We start from the raw sequence: 16,568 nt of genomic DNA, 5'->3' as shown, positions 1-16,568 counted from the left end.
ACGGAATCTGCATTGCTCCTCTTAAAGCCGAAGTTCCACAATCAGTTGGAGCCACCTACCAGCACCCTGAAGTAAACTTTCTGATAGCTCGAGCACACCATCCCAAAAACCCCATTTAAAAAATGGGAACCGCCACCCCGATCTGCCACTCCTTAGATGCTGTCCCCGATGTCCATGCAACATTGAAGATGCATCAGCCAAGAGAGTCCAACAATGTTCAGAGCATATCATGGCGAATCTCATCCACACCTGGCTCCTTTCTACAGAGAAGGTTTTTGAGTACCTCAGCAAGCTCTGCCATGGACATCTCAGAGGTTTCCCCGAAGTTTTCAGGCTTTACCTCCTCAGAAGGGGATGCGTTAACCAGGTTGCAGTGCACAATGATGGGCCCACTGGGTGAAAGCCCCATATGGTCATTTTGGGCTTCACCTGACTGAGCCCCATAGGCCAAGGTTCAGCCACCAGGGGCCCACTGGCAAGCTCCCTTTCTGGGTCTGGCTGTGGTAGAGAGCTCCAGACTCCCTGTTTCAGGTGAGATGATGCCATTCCTTGGTGCCAAATTCATTGGGGTTTTGTAAATCGCTCTTTTTCTGGTCCCTCTTAGTGGATCAATTTGCCCTGAGAGACCATGCCAGGGGGTATTGCCCTAAACAACATGGCTTCACAATAACCAGGTGGCCATTCTTTGGAGAAGACTAGATCATGTGTTGTGGAATTTTTAGCTGCCTCACCAGATCACCTTTTATCACCCAGACTCAGGCTGTGCTGAGCATACGTACAGAGCAGTTTCTGGTTTTCTTTGGCAACCTGTCCCTCATTGACAAACCTGATGGTCTTGGTTCCAGCATGGAGGAACCCCTTGCAAATTGCTTCAGTCATAGACTTAAGGGTCTGGTTGTGTCTCTCGTGACAACAGCCCTCCCCCAGTGTCTTCAGGCAGGTGTTCAGGATGCATTCAAGGTCATTTAATGTATCATGTATGTCGGTGTTCCTATTTTGCCTAATGTGAACAAGTTGGATGGGCTGGGGGAGGAAATCACAGACACTCTACATTAGAAATTTGATCACCTGAGGATTCCACTTCCAGATGTCCTGTAAGTTAAGATTCCACTGCATTGCCGGTGACCATATGATCAAGGCGCCCTTTCATCGAATGGCCACTGCTCTGCTGGTTTGGCCTTCCTCCACTGAGGCTTCCACTTCATCTTACTGCTGGCAGTGTCATACCTGGTCGTCTGTGGAGATCGCTGCTCACCTTGTGTATGAAGCATTACACTTAATAGTCACACTGATGTCATATTGCAAACGTTACATAAGTGACATCTTTCATGAATTATTCTAGGTATTTTAATTGTATCTAAACTTCATTAAATTTGGGCTGTTAAAATTAACGCGTAAATGCAGAGTATGCATGATTAATCTGATGAAAACTTTTAAATATCATTAACCCATCTGCAGCGCAGAATGACTCAAAATCCCTGAAACGTCTCTGGCAACGCATTTCGGGCAGTTTGTCCAACTAGACTTACTGTTGCACATGCCGCCACACATGCACAAATGGCCAGTTGATCCCATAGTGGCAGAAACAAACAACTCAACATGGAAGATACTAAACAGCACATTGGCTGTCCCAATGAGAAATATGAATGACATATTAATCTGATTAAAAATTTTAATCGTTTGACAGCACTACATTAAATTTAAGTGGAAATGAGAAAATTCAGATGACCTTGCAATTTAGCAAAATTGTTTTTGTGCATGGCTGAGCTGGAGAGGTGAAGCCATCCCCAAGTAAACAGCATCCAGTATAGAGGAAAGCAATGCAGTCTCATGACAACGGCTGTTTCATGGTTCCTTTAGTGTATGTCATACTATATGCACCAGTAAAGTAATATTCTTACTACAATAGGGGGTATAAACAAGTGTTTGTTCAGTTTTCTTGATAATTTAAAAATTAGGTTTAAGTGTGAGTTATTTGGACACTTGGCTACTCAGTAAACTAATATTCAAATGACAGCAGGGCTTGTGAACCAGCATTGATTCACTTTTTTCTCATTAAATTTCTGGAAATTTGGTTGAAGTTAGAGCTTTCTGGAAACTTGGCTACTCTCATGTAATGAGATGTGGAAACAACACAGTAAACAAGGTCAAACTTTAAGTCTCCAAGGTTTAATGACTTTGTTTTCATGCTCGTTGTTAAGAGTTTAATGAGATCCATGGAGAGTGAGACAGTCAGACAAAAGTTTTCACAGGCTCGGACGTTTCACTTTGGGGTCAACACTCGAAGTGTGTTGCTGGTAAAAGAACAAGTTGTATTTTAGTGCAACTTAGACTTCTGTAATTTGCGTGTTAACATTCAGTTATCATGGACCAAAAGAATGATGAATTTAATGCCACATATCTAACCTTCAGTGGACATGTGGAACTGCACAGATTCAGATTTCTGTATTTTCTGGTCATGTTTATTGTGTATGTTCTAATACTCTGCAGTAATTCCATTATCTTGTGCATCATCTGGATTCATAAAAGCCTCCATGAGCCCATGTACATTTTCATTGCAGCTTTGTTACTAAACTCCATTCTTTTCAGCACCAATATCTACCCAAAGCTTTTGATCGACTTTCTATCTGACAAGCAGGTCATAACTCATTCACATTGTGTCGTTCAGTTTTCTACCTATTATTCTCTAGGTGGATCTGAGTTCTTACTGTTGTCAGCCATGGCCTATGACAGGTATGTGTCTATATGTAAACCTCTGCAATATCCAGTTATCATGAGAAAATCAACTGTCAGTGTTTTGCTGCTTTTAGCTTGGCTTCTGCCTGCTCTTCAGGTTATGGCATCAACTACAATCATTAATAATTTACAAATCTGCAGATTTACTTTGACTGGAATTTTTTGTAATAACACAATATACAACCTGTTTTGTGTGATCCCGAGAACACTGTCAATAAATGGTGTGTCTATTCTGCTAAATACAGTGCTTCTCCCCATGCTTTTTATACTGTTCACATACGCAAGGATTCTTATAATATCCTATCAAAGCAGCAAAGATGTCAGGAAAAAAGCTGCACAGACCTGTTTACCTCACCTGCTAGTTTTAATGAGCATATCATGTTTGTCCTCTTACGATATCATTATAGCTCGGTTGCAAGTGGATTTCCACCGTACTGCACGTTTAATAATGACTTTACAATTGATCATATATCATCCTCTGTTTAATCCAGTCATATATGGTGTAAAAATGAAAGAAATCTCTAAACACCTAAAGAAGTTGTTGTGTGAAGGCAAACTGAACCCGTTAAAAATAAGGTAAATTCAAATGACAGGTTTTTCTGTAAAGCAAAAATATTTTATATTTCTACAAGTATTCAGAAATAATGACTATCATTAGCCTTCATCTAACTAGAATTTAAACTCCAAATACCTGTTTCTTGTTTCAATTGATGGTACATCAGTCATGTAATACTGCATTCTGATATTTAGGATTGAGTTGGGCTGTATGAGTCTCAGCCCCGACACAGTCATTCCACATTATCATCTGTTTTCAACAATCTACGTATTTTAAGATTTCTTGGTTTTTAATATTTCAAGCAACAATTACACTACTTCTTCAATTGTGCCATTACGTCTAAAAACTCCAGTCTAACTGCAGCTGCAACATGTATAAACTTGTGCATGTTGAATGTTTCAGCAGGTTTCCTTTCAGGTTCACTAAAAGAGATATCAGTGTTTTAACAGCTGTATGACTGTGTACTTTAACAGAAACAGTCCAGAGTATGTCATTGATTTTCATGTACATTGATTTACATTTTAAAACTGCATTATTATCAGCTGGTCTAATTGTTTTGGTTCATATTTGTAATGTTCAGAGAGAATGTAATGAATTTGTAAAAACTTGGAGCAACTTCGGCATTTTTATTCTATCTTGTTGCAGTCTTATTTTATGGATAAAATAAGAAAATAAGATAAATATGTCAAGATTATTATTTTTTTTTTTTTTTTTTTTCCATTTCACAGGGCCTCAGAGCCAACGACTAGTTTGCTTTTGGGTCAATGCAAATATGAAAAGAGATAAAAACACACTAAAAACACAGAAGGGAAGTCATAGCAGGCTTCATTCTGCATGCGCTAACATGCTGATGTTTAATAGGTGTAATTTTTCTGGCATATCTTTCTGCTGCTACATGTGAAGTCCTACTTGAGCACAATGAAATTCTGTTATTTGTAATAGCAGCCATGACTTTTTGTATTTGTGTTACTGGTTGTCATCAATAAATACCATTAAAGTCATAAAGAGGTGTCTTCATTTCAAATTTAGCAGTGGCACAAGAGCCCACATACTGCACTATAATTTTAACTGCATGAATTATGCAATTACTTCATGTAATTATAAGCATGTGGGTACTGAAGCAAAGAAGTCGCAATTTTCTTGTGTTGAAAACAAAAAATACCTTGTGTTTAGGTTAAATTAAACAACGTGACATGTATATGGCCTCGGGTTTGTTTTACCAGTGTTGTTGCATGTAGGATTATACACTGCAACAGGCAAATAATATCCCTTTGTTGAACACATACAAAACTCTAATTCGATGCAAAATGTTATTAAATTTCATTCCTTAGTGCTTAACAAAGGAAGGGAGAGTCTATCTTTCTGAGGGCAGCATACATGTACCATATTATACTTTCAAAGACAACTCAGTCAATTCTAAAATGATACTTTTGTGATGAGCTGGATGTGGGGATGTTTTTGTGTTTTTTTCCTTCCTGTTCTGCACACATGAAAAGTGATTTACAAATAAAGTCTCACTGACTGGTTAAATAGAGCCATGCTTCTTTTCTCTCTTGTTTCTTCAGGGCAGCCCCTGGCCTTCATATTTGCTCCGACCGAAAGAACCACCCTGTAGAACTTATCGATGAGCTGCTTTCAGGGAGAAAGAATTATCTCTACCAGGATCGATACTTCTTAGCAGCTCTGAAAAACCTCCTGGGTTAACAATAAACTTTAGTACTTCCTGAGATAATGTTGTTTCATATCAGATCAACATTCAGTCTGTAAAAATGTTATGAAAGTTTTTTTTTCATATGATATATACAGCTACGGTTTCATAAGGGTTGGGTTGTGGAGGCAGTAGATGAAGCAGGTCATCCTACACATCCGTCCCCACGGCAATGCTTTCCAGTTCTTCCTGGGGGATCCTGAGGTGTTCCCAGGCCAGACGAGATATAGCGGATTCTGGGTCTAACTTGGGGTCTTCTCCTAGGCGGACGTGCTTGAAAAACCTCTAAAGGAAGTCTCCCAGGAGGCATCCAAATCAGACGTCTGAATCACCTCAACTGGCTCCTTACGATGCAAAGGAGCAGCAATTCTACTCCAAGCACCCTCTAGATGTCCAAGCTTCTCATCCTATCTGTAAGGCTGAGTCCAGCCACCTTATGGAGGAAGGTCATTTTGGCCATTTGTACACAAGATCTCGTTCTTTTGGTAACTACCCAGAGCTCATGACCATAGGTAAGGGTTGGGTAGTAGATGGTCTGGTAAATAGAGAGCTTGGCCTTCCGACTCAGCTCCCTCTTCCCCACAACAATCCCATACAATGCCCACATTACTGCTGATGCTGCACCACGCCTGTCCATCTCATGCTCCATTTTCCTCATCACTCATGAAAAAGATCCCTGCCACTAGGCTAGAACCCAAGTGAAACCCTCCCCCCAAAAACTTAGTTTCAAAGCAGTACTTGGGGTCAATAAACCTTGAATATTATATATACTTGGACATGAAGTGGTACTTTTTGGTGGATACATCTTGAAAAAACCTTTGAGAAGATACTTCTTATGATAGTTTGAGTGGAATGTTCCTTTCAATCCAAAAGTAGCCCTTCTGTTAACGTTCCTTCCTGTAGGTGGCGCTGTCTGCTGAGTAATCAAAGGATCTAAATGTGCGGCCCCAGTTGTGAGAGTGCAGCTTCACAGCTGCAGACACATACTGTTGGATGAGGACAGAAATAGTGTACAGCACCTGGTACTCCCAGGCAATCTCCCATCAAAATACTAATCAGGCCCGACCTTGTTTGGCTTCCAAGATCAGACGAGATCTGGCTAGATCAGGGTGGAACGGCCGTAAGTGACAGTACAAGCATCACACAAGCATTTTATAGGTGACCAAATCCCACAAGTTGTTTCTCATGTTGGTTGTTGAACTTGTCTGGAAACATTTTATGTCGTGTTGAGACGACAACAGTTTGGCAACAGTGTCAAGCTCCAAAAAGTCCATTCTTGTGTGGCACAAACTTTTCAAAGTTTAAACTCCACCAGTTTCCGGGTCGGAAACCATGGCCTTGGACTCGGAGATGCTGACCTGCATCCCAGCTACTTCACACTTGACTGAAAACTGCTCCCATGCATGCTGATGGTCACAATCTGATGAAGCCAACAGCACCACGTCTACTGAGATGTGATCCTAAGATCCCCAAACCAGACACCCTCCTCACCCCAACTGCACCTTAAAATCCTGTCCTTGAACACCACAAACAGGACAGAAGACAAAGGGCATGCCTGGCGGCATCCAACACCCACCCGAAATGTGTTTGACTTTGTGCCGAGAATGCAAACATGGCTCTCACTTTGGTTTTCCAGGGAGCAGATAGCTTGTGTCACCTCAACTGGCTCCTTACAACACAAAGGAGCAGCAATTCTACTCCATGCTCCCTCTGAACTGATTTTTCAGAAACTTTTGTAATTTCTTTACAGGCTGTAATGTAGAATCCTCTCTTTATCATCCTCTCTCTTTGCAAACGTGATTTCTACGATCCCTGGATTATGTTTAGTGTAACATGAGAGCACTGTTGGCTTCAGTAATATGTGTCAATCTCCTGCAGATTTAAAAGATTATTTTTATTCTCCATCACACATCTCATACTTAATTCTTGACTTTATTTTTTGTTGTAAAATACAAGCAGTTCACCACTATGGAGGATTTCTTCACATTTTCAAGGTGAAAATTTTCATTCTGTCGATGGATGTGGAAAAGAACTGATTCTTATTTTAATGTCAAAAAATAAATTGAAAAAACTATGTTCATGTTGCTGTTGTGCAATGTTTTTATTATTGCCAAGACCTTTTCCAGTGTGCAGCTACCACACACACACAAAAACACACATGTATCTATGCAACCACAATGACCAACAAGAAAAGTCTTCAGGGAAGCAAAGAGAGGACAATTAATGACAGTAATTGTCTCTCCTGGGGTTTTGTTAATGTGCTGTGCATTTTTTCTTTGTTTTTCTGTTCTCTTTGTTCTTTCTGTGGGTTGTTGAGAGATTGTGAGTGATTTTAGGCTACAAAAACAATGTTATAAAGTAATGGATTTAAAGTATGGATACCGACAGCGATGACATTTTAATGTGTTGAAGCGGAAAAAAAAACACATCAGCGCAACTGCTGCTAAAGTAATGGAAAAAAGCTTGATTTTAATCAGGTTCAAATAATGCTAGAAACTTAACACAAAGATTTCACAGTAAATCTAAATGAACCAACCTTAAGATGGATGGAAAGTCTTCAGTTTATCTGTCAGACGTTTCCCTTGCACTAGGATTATATGAAAGCAACAAATGGTTTGGAAAATTCCTGTTTTTTATTTAAATTTTTAAAACAAAAAAAAGACAGAAAATGGTGGCTGTAAATTGTAGTTTTAAATGTTTGTAATTTAATAAAGTATGTCCACCTATGGGAGCAAAATTGCACTAAATGTTACTGTGATGCGATAAAAAATCTGAATTAAAACACTGACAAGTGTAAAGTACGGTTCAAAAAATAAGAAGAAATGCATTTTAAAAAAGGTACAAGTACAGTGTCCAGTAGACAGTACACCCCTGTGAAATATCACATATAAATAATCACATATAAATAACTGCACTTTTTCTAAGTTAACAGGTACAAATACTTATTTACTTATTTTCTTATTTACTTACAGACTATATTGGCCTCAAAGTAGAAACAACGAAAGTGAATCCAGCTGTCATCACTGACACTCAAGATCCCTGAAACTAAACTGAATCCACCTGTGGTTTCCTGTATAATCCTGAATATGGCTGTAAAATGACCTGTGAACACCGTATGTGCTGTATGTCTACATCATGGTGTCACATGGAAAAGTGTTTTAAGACTTCGAAAAGGTGGAATAGGATGCAGGAAAATCAATTACCAACTAAAAGTCAGTGGAAACACAGTCGGAACAGTGATGAGGAGGTATAAAACGAACTGTGGAACCACTAATGAGAGCTGCAATGGTCTAAAAAGCAGGCTGGCAGGGGTTTCAGTGCAGAGGTTATCAGTGGAAATCTGAGTTTCTGTGAAGCTCAGACAGTGTGAAGGGCAGTAAATGGTATCAGACTTTATAAATGGCATCCAGGAAACGCTGCCCTGCTTGCTGTTTCGCACATTAATGAAACTTTGCTGAGCAACATGTAAAGAAGTCATGACGGTGAGGAACGTGGTCAACGACTCATCTCAAGATTCAAGACCTTTATTTGTCACAAACACAATAGTACACAGTATAACTTGCAGGGAACTGCATCGAGCACCTGCTCCAGACAGCAACAACAACAATAAGAATAAAGAATAAAAATTGTGTTATTTATGTGTGACTATATATAGAGAGAGATAGAAATAAGCAAAATAAATAAGTGAATCAAAATGTCAAATAGTGCAAATATATAGTCATGGAAAAATGATTAGACCACCCTTGTTTTCTTCAATTTCTTGTTCATTTATAATGCCTAATACCACTAAAGGTATTTTACCTGAAAAATACAATGAACACGGCAAAAAATGCAGCATATTCCATAATACTTTATGTCCTATTTGACCTGCTTCAGCTTCATTATATTCCCAGGGTATATAAGAGGACATTTCATGTCATCAGCAGCACATGTAAAGGCCTAGAGGGGTTTCCTGCTGACATTCAAGCTGTAGCACAACTCAGAAGCTGTCAGCTCTCACATAATGCCTAAAATAAAAGAATTATGTGAAGCCACAAAGGCAGCCATCTTTGCACTGCTGGAAATTGGGATGAGTGAGAAACAGGTAGTGAAAAAACTGAAGAAGGTTTCCAGCCATTCATTTTATATATATATATATATATATATATATATATATATATATATATACACACACAATTTGCAGCCTGATTGTCTGTTAAATCTATTGTTCCAGGTTCAGTTAAAGGTTAGGCATAACATTATAACACGTAAAGAAGGTTGATGGATATTGGGAGCACATTCTTTGACCAGATAAGACCAGGATAAATTTGTCTGGCTCCAGTGGGGTTCCATATGTTCCATCCAGGACTACGACAGTGAATGCATAGTCCTGACTGTTGTGGAAGTTCAGCGAGGTCGAGAGAGGACGAGGAGGCAGAGACGGAGAGATAACTTATAATTAAAATGAATGCAGCATTTGTTGAGCTTCATTTGTGTTACAGCAAATTTGGTAGCAAATTTTAGTCTATTTTGACATTTTTTTTTCATCCCAAGTAAAAACGGTAGCTCTGTTGGTGTTTCTAGTCCAGCTGATACCGAGACTTTTTCATGTTTCTCTGATCTTACACTCTAATATTATTCATTGTCACAGTTTTGCAGTTTTGAAATGCTTTCTCTGGTGGAGATTTTAAAAAAATATAAAGACAACAATGAACAGAAAAGCTTCATGTTTGTAAATGTTCATGTTGTCAGTTCAGTTTCAATGAGGAGGATCTGCTGGACTGCAGTCTCTGGTTTTAACCACTAGGTGGCAGCAGAATTGTTAAAATGAAGACACTGCTGTTGATGTGAAGTTTGTGTGTTTTGGCTTCATTCAGTTTATCAGGTTTGTGTAGAGCAGGGCTGTCCAACCTTGTTTGACCCAAGATCTACTTTTCAAATAGCCAACCTCCCGAGATCTACCAGTCCAGTGTCAACATCACAAACCCACACACATCGTTTCCAGCCTGCAGTCACTAACCGAACAACACTTTCTCTTGTTGTCACACAACCACTCGACATCACATCACAAACTCCCCCTCTCTCAAACACACACACAGACAAATTCCTCTCACACAGTTGCCAGTTTGCATAGTGCGCTGTAACACAAACCAACTCTCTCTGCTCCTCACACACACACACACACACACACACACACACACACACACACACACACACACACACACACACGGCAATCTGCATGGTGAGCAATAGTCATAACTGACCTTAATATAAACTAAACCGATAAATAAACGAGATACAAAACAGGTAGATCTCTGAGTTTTAAAAAGGAAATCTCTTCCTACCTTAGTGGGAGACCTGGCAGTGGGAGGAGGAGGCTAGCTTCTCGTAGAGAAAAAATGATGTGATAAAAGACATAAACTACACTACAAAGTAAGTCAGAATTCAAAACCAAATAAGACAATAATAGAAACTAAAGGTCAAAAATAAATATAACACAAAAAAGAATGAAAAAAATGATGTAATTGAGAATATACAAAATACACGTAAAAGTAACTTGAAATTCAAAAAGTAAATAAGATAACAATAAAAAATGAAATATATATATACAATACGCAAAAAAAAACAATAAAGAAAAACAAAAAAGATCAATATAAAGATAGGCAAAATAAACTAAAAGTATGGAAATAATCATAAAAATGAAAAATTCACTACTAAAAAAAGGAAGTAATAAAAGAGAGATAAAACTGACCAAAATGCAAGTTAAATTTCACAAAAGTAAATAAGATAACAATAATAATAATAATAATAATAATAATAATAATAATAATAATAATAATAATAATAATAATAATAATAATAATAATAATAATAATAATAATAATAATAATAATAATAATAATAATATATAAAGAAGACTAAACATTTAATGAAAAAGTAACAAACAAGAGAAAAATATAAAATGATGTGATAAAAGATGGATAAAATGGAATAACAGTATGGAAGAACTAATAAAAATAAATGATAAAATGATAATATAAAACTGAGTGACAAAAGAGAGATAAAATACACGAAATAAGTTTTTTTTACTAAAAATGAAGTAATTAAAGATATACAAAATAATTTAAAAATTAAGTAAAAATAGCAAATAAGAGAAGAATAAAAATGATGTGATAAAAGACAGGTAAAATAGATTAAAAGTATGGAAAAATAAAAAGAAATCAATCACTAATAAAAAAGAAGAAAGAAAAAAGATAAAACTGACTAAAAAGCAAGTTAAATTTCACAAATGTAAATAATAATAATAATAATAATAATAATAATAATAATAATAATAATAATAATAATAATAATAATAATAATAATAATAATAAATTAATTAAAGATATATAAAATAAACAAAAATATTTTGTATAAAAATCTATGTGATGGTCCATATGATAAAAGATGTATAAAATAGAATAACAGTATGGAAAAGTAATCAAAATAAATGTTAAAATGATTTTTTAAAAAGGCAAGTGATTAAAGAGAGATAAAATACACAAAAAACAAGTCAAAATTTAAATTAAAAAATAGTGAAATCATAAAAGATATGTAAAATAGACTAAAAATAAGTAAAAATAATAAATAAGAGAAAAATGTATATGATGTGATAAAAGACAGGTAAAATAGATTAAAAATATGAAAAAAAAGCCACTGATAAAAATGAAGTAATGGAAGAGAGATAAAACTGACTAAAAAATAAGTCATAGAAGTTATAATAACAATCATAATCACAAGAGAAGAATAAAAAATGATTTGATTAAAGATGTATAAAATAGAATACCAGTTAGAAAGAATTAATAAAAACAAATGAAAATTGATAAATAAAACATGAAATGATAAAAGAGAGATAAAATACACAAAAAATAAGTCTAAATTTTGTTAAAAAATAATAAAATAAATATAAAATAGACTAAAAATTAAATTAAAAAATAACAAATAAGAGATGAATAAAAATAACTGTGATAAGACAGATAAAATAGATTAAATATTTGAAAAAAACATAAACACAAATAATTAAATATTAAAACTTAGATAGACCAAAATGTCAATGAAATCATAAAAAAGGCTGATAAGATAATAAAAACTGAGGAAATATATAGTAGATAAAATAGTCAAAATGTATAAATGAATGAAGAAAGAAAAATCTTTTTCAAAAATTATATTAAGAATAAATTTTAAAAATAATTTTATAAATCAGAAATTGGAATAATAAGTGAGTGTTGTGGCCACCATTTTTTTCTGCTGCATGAATGTGGTAATAATGAATAAATAAATAAACCCGTCGTTGCTGGTTTTTACCATCAGAGCATCAAACTGAGCCACAATCTGCATTTTCTTCAAACAGCCCAGAACCAGCCAGGATGTCCTCACTTTCCAAAAATGCACTCATTCCCTGCATGTAAACTTCAAACTGGTCCCCGTAAAGATAGAAAACCTGCAGCATCTGAGCTCGACATGATCTGCATAGCTGAGAGTTACACAACGTCAGTTACACCATCCGCCTGTTACACAAACACATAACATCTTCACTCCACTCACTGCTGCTGGTTTCACTCCAACACTCTCTTTTCTTTTGTATGCACATTTAAGGAGGAAATTTAAACCAAATGTTTGACAGCATCGACGCTGTTCGTGTCCCACCTCCCCTCCTCTTCCTCCTCACACAAACACACAACCTTCCCCCCTTCCTCGGTGGATCTCGGGGGAGTTCTGCCACACATTCTTGAGCGCACACTTCATTGTAGTGGTGATTCAGAGCAGCTCATGGCCAAATAAGACGAAAAGAGCCCTCAGCTGGCTCTGGATCTGAGCTGCTCCTGTACACAGACCTGACTGCATGTGGATTTACGGACGGAGAAGAGGTGGAACTTCTACGTTGGACAGCTTGGTCCATGTATGCTTTGCTTTTTAACCTGTTTGCCCAAGAAACATTCAAGTTGCAGTTTGAAGTGCAGAATCTCAGCTTTAATTTGAGGGTTTTTACAACCAAACTGGAGGAAGAGTTTAGGAGTTCCAGCTTTGTTTTCATTGACAGGTGTGGGTTATTCCTTCATCATGTCATCATCAGTTAACCCTCCTGTTGTCCTCATTTACGGCACCAAAAATTATTGTTCCCTTGTCTGAAAAAAAAAAAAACGTTTAGCAAAAAATTCCCCAAATTTATAAAAATTTGCAAAATCTTCAGGAAGGAAATTCTTTAAAAGCTTCCCTTAAAAATTTTATTTTAAAAAAAAAAAAATTTGGCAAGAAATAAAGATTTAAAATTAAATAAATAAATAAATAAATAAAAATTGTAAATATTTTCAAAAAATGAATAAAAATCCTCCAGAAAAATCCTAAAAATATCTAAAGTGATTACATATATATCAGTAAAAGTTTTAATATTTTCTTTCAGAACATTCGGGAAAAAATCAACCAAAATCCAGCAAATTTCGCTGGATTTTGGTTGATTTTTTTCTGAATGTTCTTAAAGAAACTTTTTTTAACATTTCTTTTTTTCCATCAAAAAATGCTCAAAAATTTCCCAAAAATGTTGAAAATGTGGAAGTTTTTACTGTGAGAATATGTATTTCATTCCACATTTTCAAACTCTATTTGACCTGCAGGACGACATGAGGGTTAAGCAGGTAAAAGAGGAAACGATTTCAACAAGTCCAGACTTTCTTTGTGTAAATCGGCTTGATAAAAGCTGAAACTACAGTCAGAAATATCAGGTATCATGAAGGTGATTTGATAATTTTCTTTGTTAAGTCAGACTTTCTGCTTCACATACAAGTTTAATGTGTTTAACCTGCACTAAATGGACCAATCATGTCCTACTTCAGTCAACAGGTTGTTTTAAAGTAATGATGTAATGATGCAGGACAGGAATGTTGGCAGAAAACCGTTAACTGAGTGTTAATATATTGATTTTACTGATCAATGCAGCTGATTATTGATAACTGACAGCTGCACAACTGTTAAACTTTAAACTTCACATATTTAAACATGATATTGTATTGAAGTGTATTTAGGTCTGACACCATTCCATAATGCAGGATGTTAATCAAAGTGAAATTAATGTTACTGATTGAATATTCTCTGTAATAAATACCAATAAAACAATCAATGTTCTATCAACTGCAGGAAATCAAACATAAAAACATATTTATGTGATTTGTGCATCACTGGCTGAATACATGTCGGGTTTTCGTGACAACACGATGCATCCAGTGTGTGATACTGTAACTACACGGCTTCATTCTGTGGTTTTAGTAACATACAGATCAACAGGTTTACAGATAAAACAGAATCTGAATCACTCAGAGAATCATCAGGAAACCATCTGGTTAAAGAGAGACGGAACTCTGAACAGAACCTGACCAGCATCAGTTACCATGGAGATCTAGCTCTGCAGCATCAGTTACCATGGAGATCTAGCTCTGCAGCATCAGTTAATGGAGATCTAGCTCTGCAGCATCAGTTACCATGGAGATCTAGCTCTGCAGCATCAGGTACCATGGAGATCTGTCTCTGTAGCATCAGTTACCAGCCTGGAACAGGATTCTCTGGACAGATGATTGGAGAAAAAAGTTTGGAGAAGACGCTAGAAAAGCTTCTGATCCAAAACATCATCTCTTAAACATGGTGGAGGGAGTTGGCGTTGGTTCACTGGTGTTTACTGATGATGTCACTGAAGACAGATGGACGAATCCTGCATCCAAAGTCGACCAGACGTGCTTCACACTATAGACGACCCAAGACACACTGCTTCACATTATCCCTTATAAGTACAGTATGAACTTATTCAGACTTTTAGAGCCAATAAAAACACCTTAAATTTTCATCCCGTCAGAATAAAAGCATCGAGTGAGAGCGACATTTGGGGGTTAAAACAAGTAAAGAGGTTCATAGATGGAATGATAGTTAAGCTGCAATAATACAAATGTACAGAGTTCTATAGACATAATTAATTTCTAGCAAAGAGGACTTGGACAGAAAAGGACTTTGGGTGGCACGAATGTTGTGTTCTCTCTTTTATTCAACAGCCATCTGCAAAGTTTTAAAATGTTTTCATTTTATGGGTTTACAACGACAGAATGTATGTTACCTACATGATTCTATTGATGCTTTACAGTATTCCAGATTTTACCCAGAATAAGTAAATGTGGTTAAAAGTGGATCCAGGAGAAAGCGATATTTTAAAACTTTTTAAAATTTAAAAAAGAAGAAAAAAGGAAGATAACTTCTTTAAATACAAAAAAACATGACCAATTTGAACACAATTGTAGGGCACTGAAATGTTACATATAACACAAATTTATTAGAGTAATTTAAGATTAAGACCTAACGTCTCTACAGTATTATTGAATATATTAATGTACCTAAGACCCTGCTATATTATTTTTAGCACAAACAGCACATTAATAGGTGCAAAGCTTTGGTCCAGTGCATGCTTTCTAAATATTACACCTATAAGAAGCTGCATCTGCTTCAGGTTAGAGCTGAAATGACGTAATAAATCTATACTGAGTGAAAATTGCATTCATTGGACAACTGTGCTCTCGTTAATGTGCATTACTAACTCTGATGCGCTCACGTTTGGCTCGTTTCTGCACATTCCTGACAGTCCATGTCACCGTTTATAAAAAAACAGACGTGTTTAATGGATTACAGAACAGATTACATTCTGCAATCGGCCTGTAAAAGAACCTCTGTGAGTGTTTTTCATTATACAGCCTAAACTCTCTCTAACAAACAGCCAAAGTTCCATGTTTTACCGTCACATCCAGGTCACAGAGCCTCACATTGGTTTTCTACAAGATAAGAAACAAATGATTGAGTTCTAAAGGTCTTTGCAGAATCCTTCATTCATTCACATGGGTGTGGTAGCTGGTACTTTACTTGTACCATGTGACACATATTCTTTATCAGTTATAGTCGTCTGCCCGCGCTATTTTATATTTTTATTTAAAATTTTATATTTTTCTAAGCAAGAAGATATGATTTTTCTTCTTCTTGGATGGACAGGATGCATAAATAAACCTTCCAAGTAGCAAAAATTAAGAAAAAAAAAAAGCCCGTCAGTAGCCTCTGAAGCTAGTTCAAATATTTGGTTTTTTTTTGTGTGATTAATATAAACCCAAAAATGGTGAATTTGTTGTGATTGAAAACTGCGAAAACTAGTAAATATTCACATCTGAAAAGCTGGTAAAAGTAGCAAATAAAAGTGGAGACAGTTTTAGTAAAAGTACAGACAAGTTTACACCAGATGCTACATACATTTAAACCAGTAGGAAAAAGAGACATTAATTATGCAGTCTTTAAATATAACAGAGACTAAAACGCTAAAGAGAGAAAGTTTATTCATATGGCATAGCTTATACAGAAATTAACGAGTAAAACTTGTAAAATCTAATTAGTGAATAAAAACATGCTAACAAGTTTAAGAAAATGTGCTCTTTTTTTAAAAGAGAATAATTAAAACTGCAGAAAATTAGAAAAGATTGGAAAAATAAAATAAAAACTTACACAGAAAAAAATATTTTGAATTTTATTGCAAGA

The 16,568-nt window shown here is 36.0% G+C and overlaps 1 protein-coding gene across 1 annotated transcript; it reads left to right on the top strand.

Annotated features, from left to right (window-relative positions):
- Window positions 1-2,286: 2,286 nt before the first annotated feature.
- Window positions 2,287-4,267, top strand: LOC111579869 (olfactory receptor 6N2-like). Its single transcript, XM_023287379.3, has one exon. It carries the CDS (start codon window positions 2,366-2,368, stop codon window positions 3,314-3,316), a length of 951 nt encoding a protein of 316 aa, XP_023143147.2. The 5' UTR covers window positions 2,287-2,365; the 3' UTR covers window positions 3,317-4,267.
- The last annotated feature ends 12,301 nt before the right edge of the window (window positions 4,268-16,568 follow it).

The sequence above is a fragment of the Amphiprion ocellaris genome, chromosome 11 (genome assembly GCF_022539595.1).
Source record: "Amphiprion ocellaris isolate individual 3 ecotype Okinawa chromosome 11, ASM2253959v1, whole genome shotgun sequence".
Classification (NCBI taxonomy): domain Eukaryota; kingdom Metazoa; phylum Chordata; class Actinopteri; family Pomacentridae; genus Amphiprion; species Amphiprion ocellaris.
The sequence above is the reverse complement of the archived record's forward strand: the minus strand, read 5'-3'. Positions and strand labels throughout refer to the sequence as shown.

Excerpts from the sequence above, each read along its gene's own strand:
- LOC111579869 (XM_023287379.3), top strand. The coding sequence starts at position 2,366 with ATGGACCAAAAGAATGATGAATTTAATGCCACATATCTAACCTTCAGT.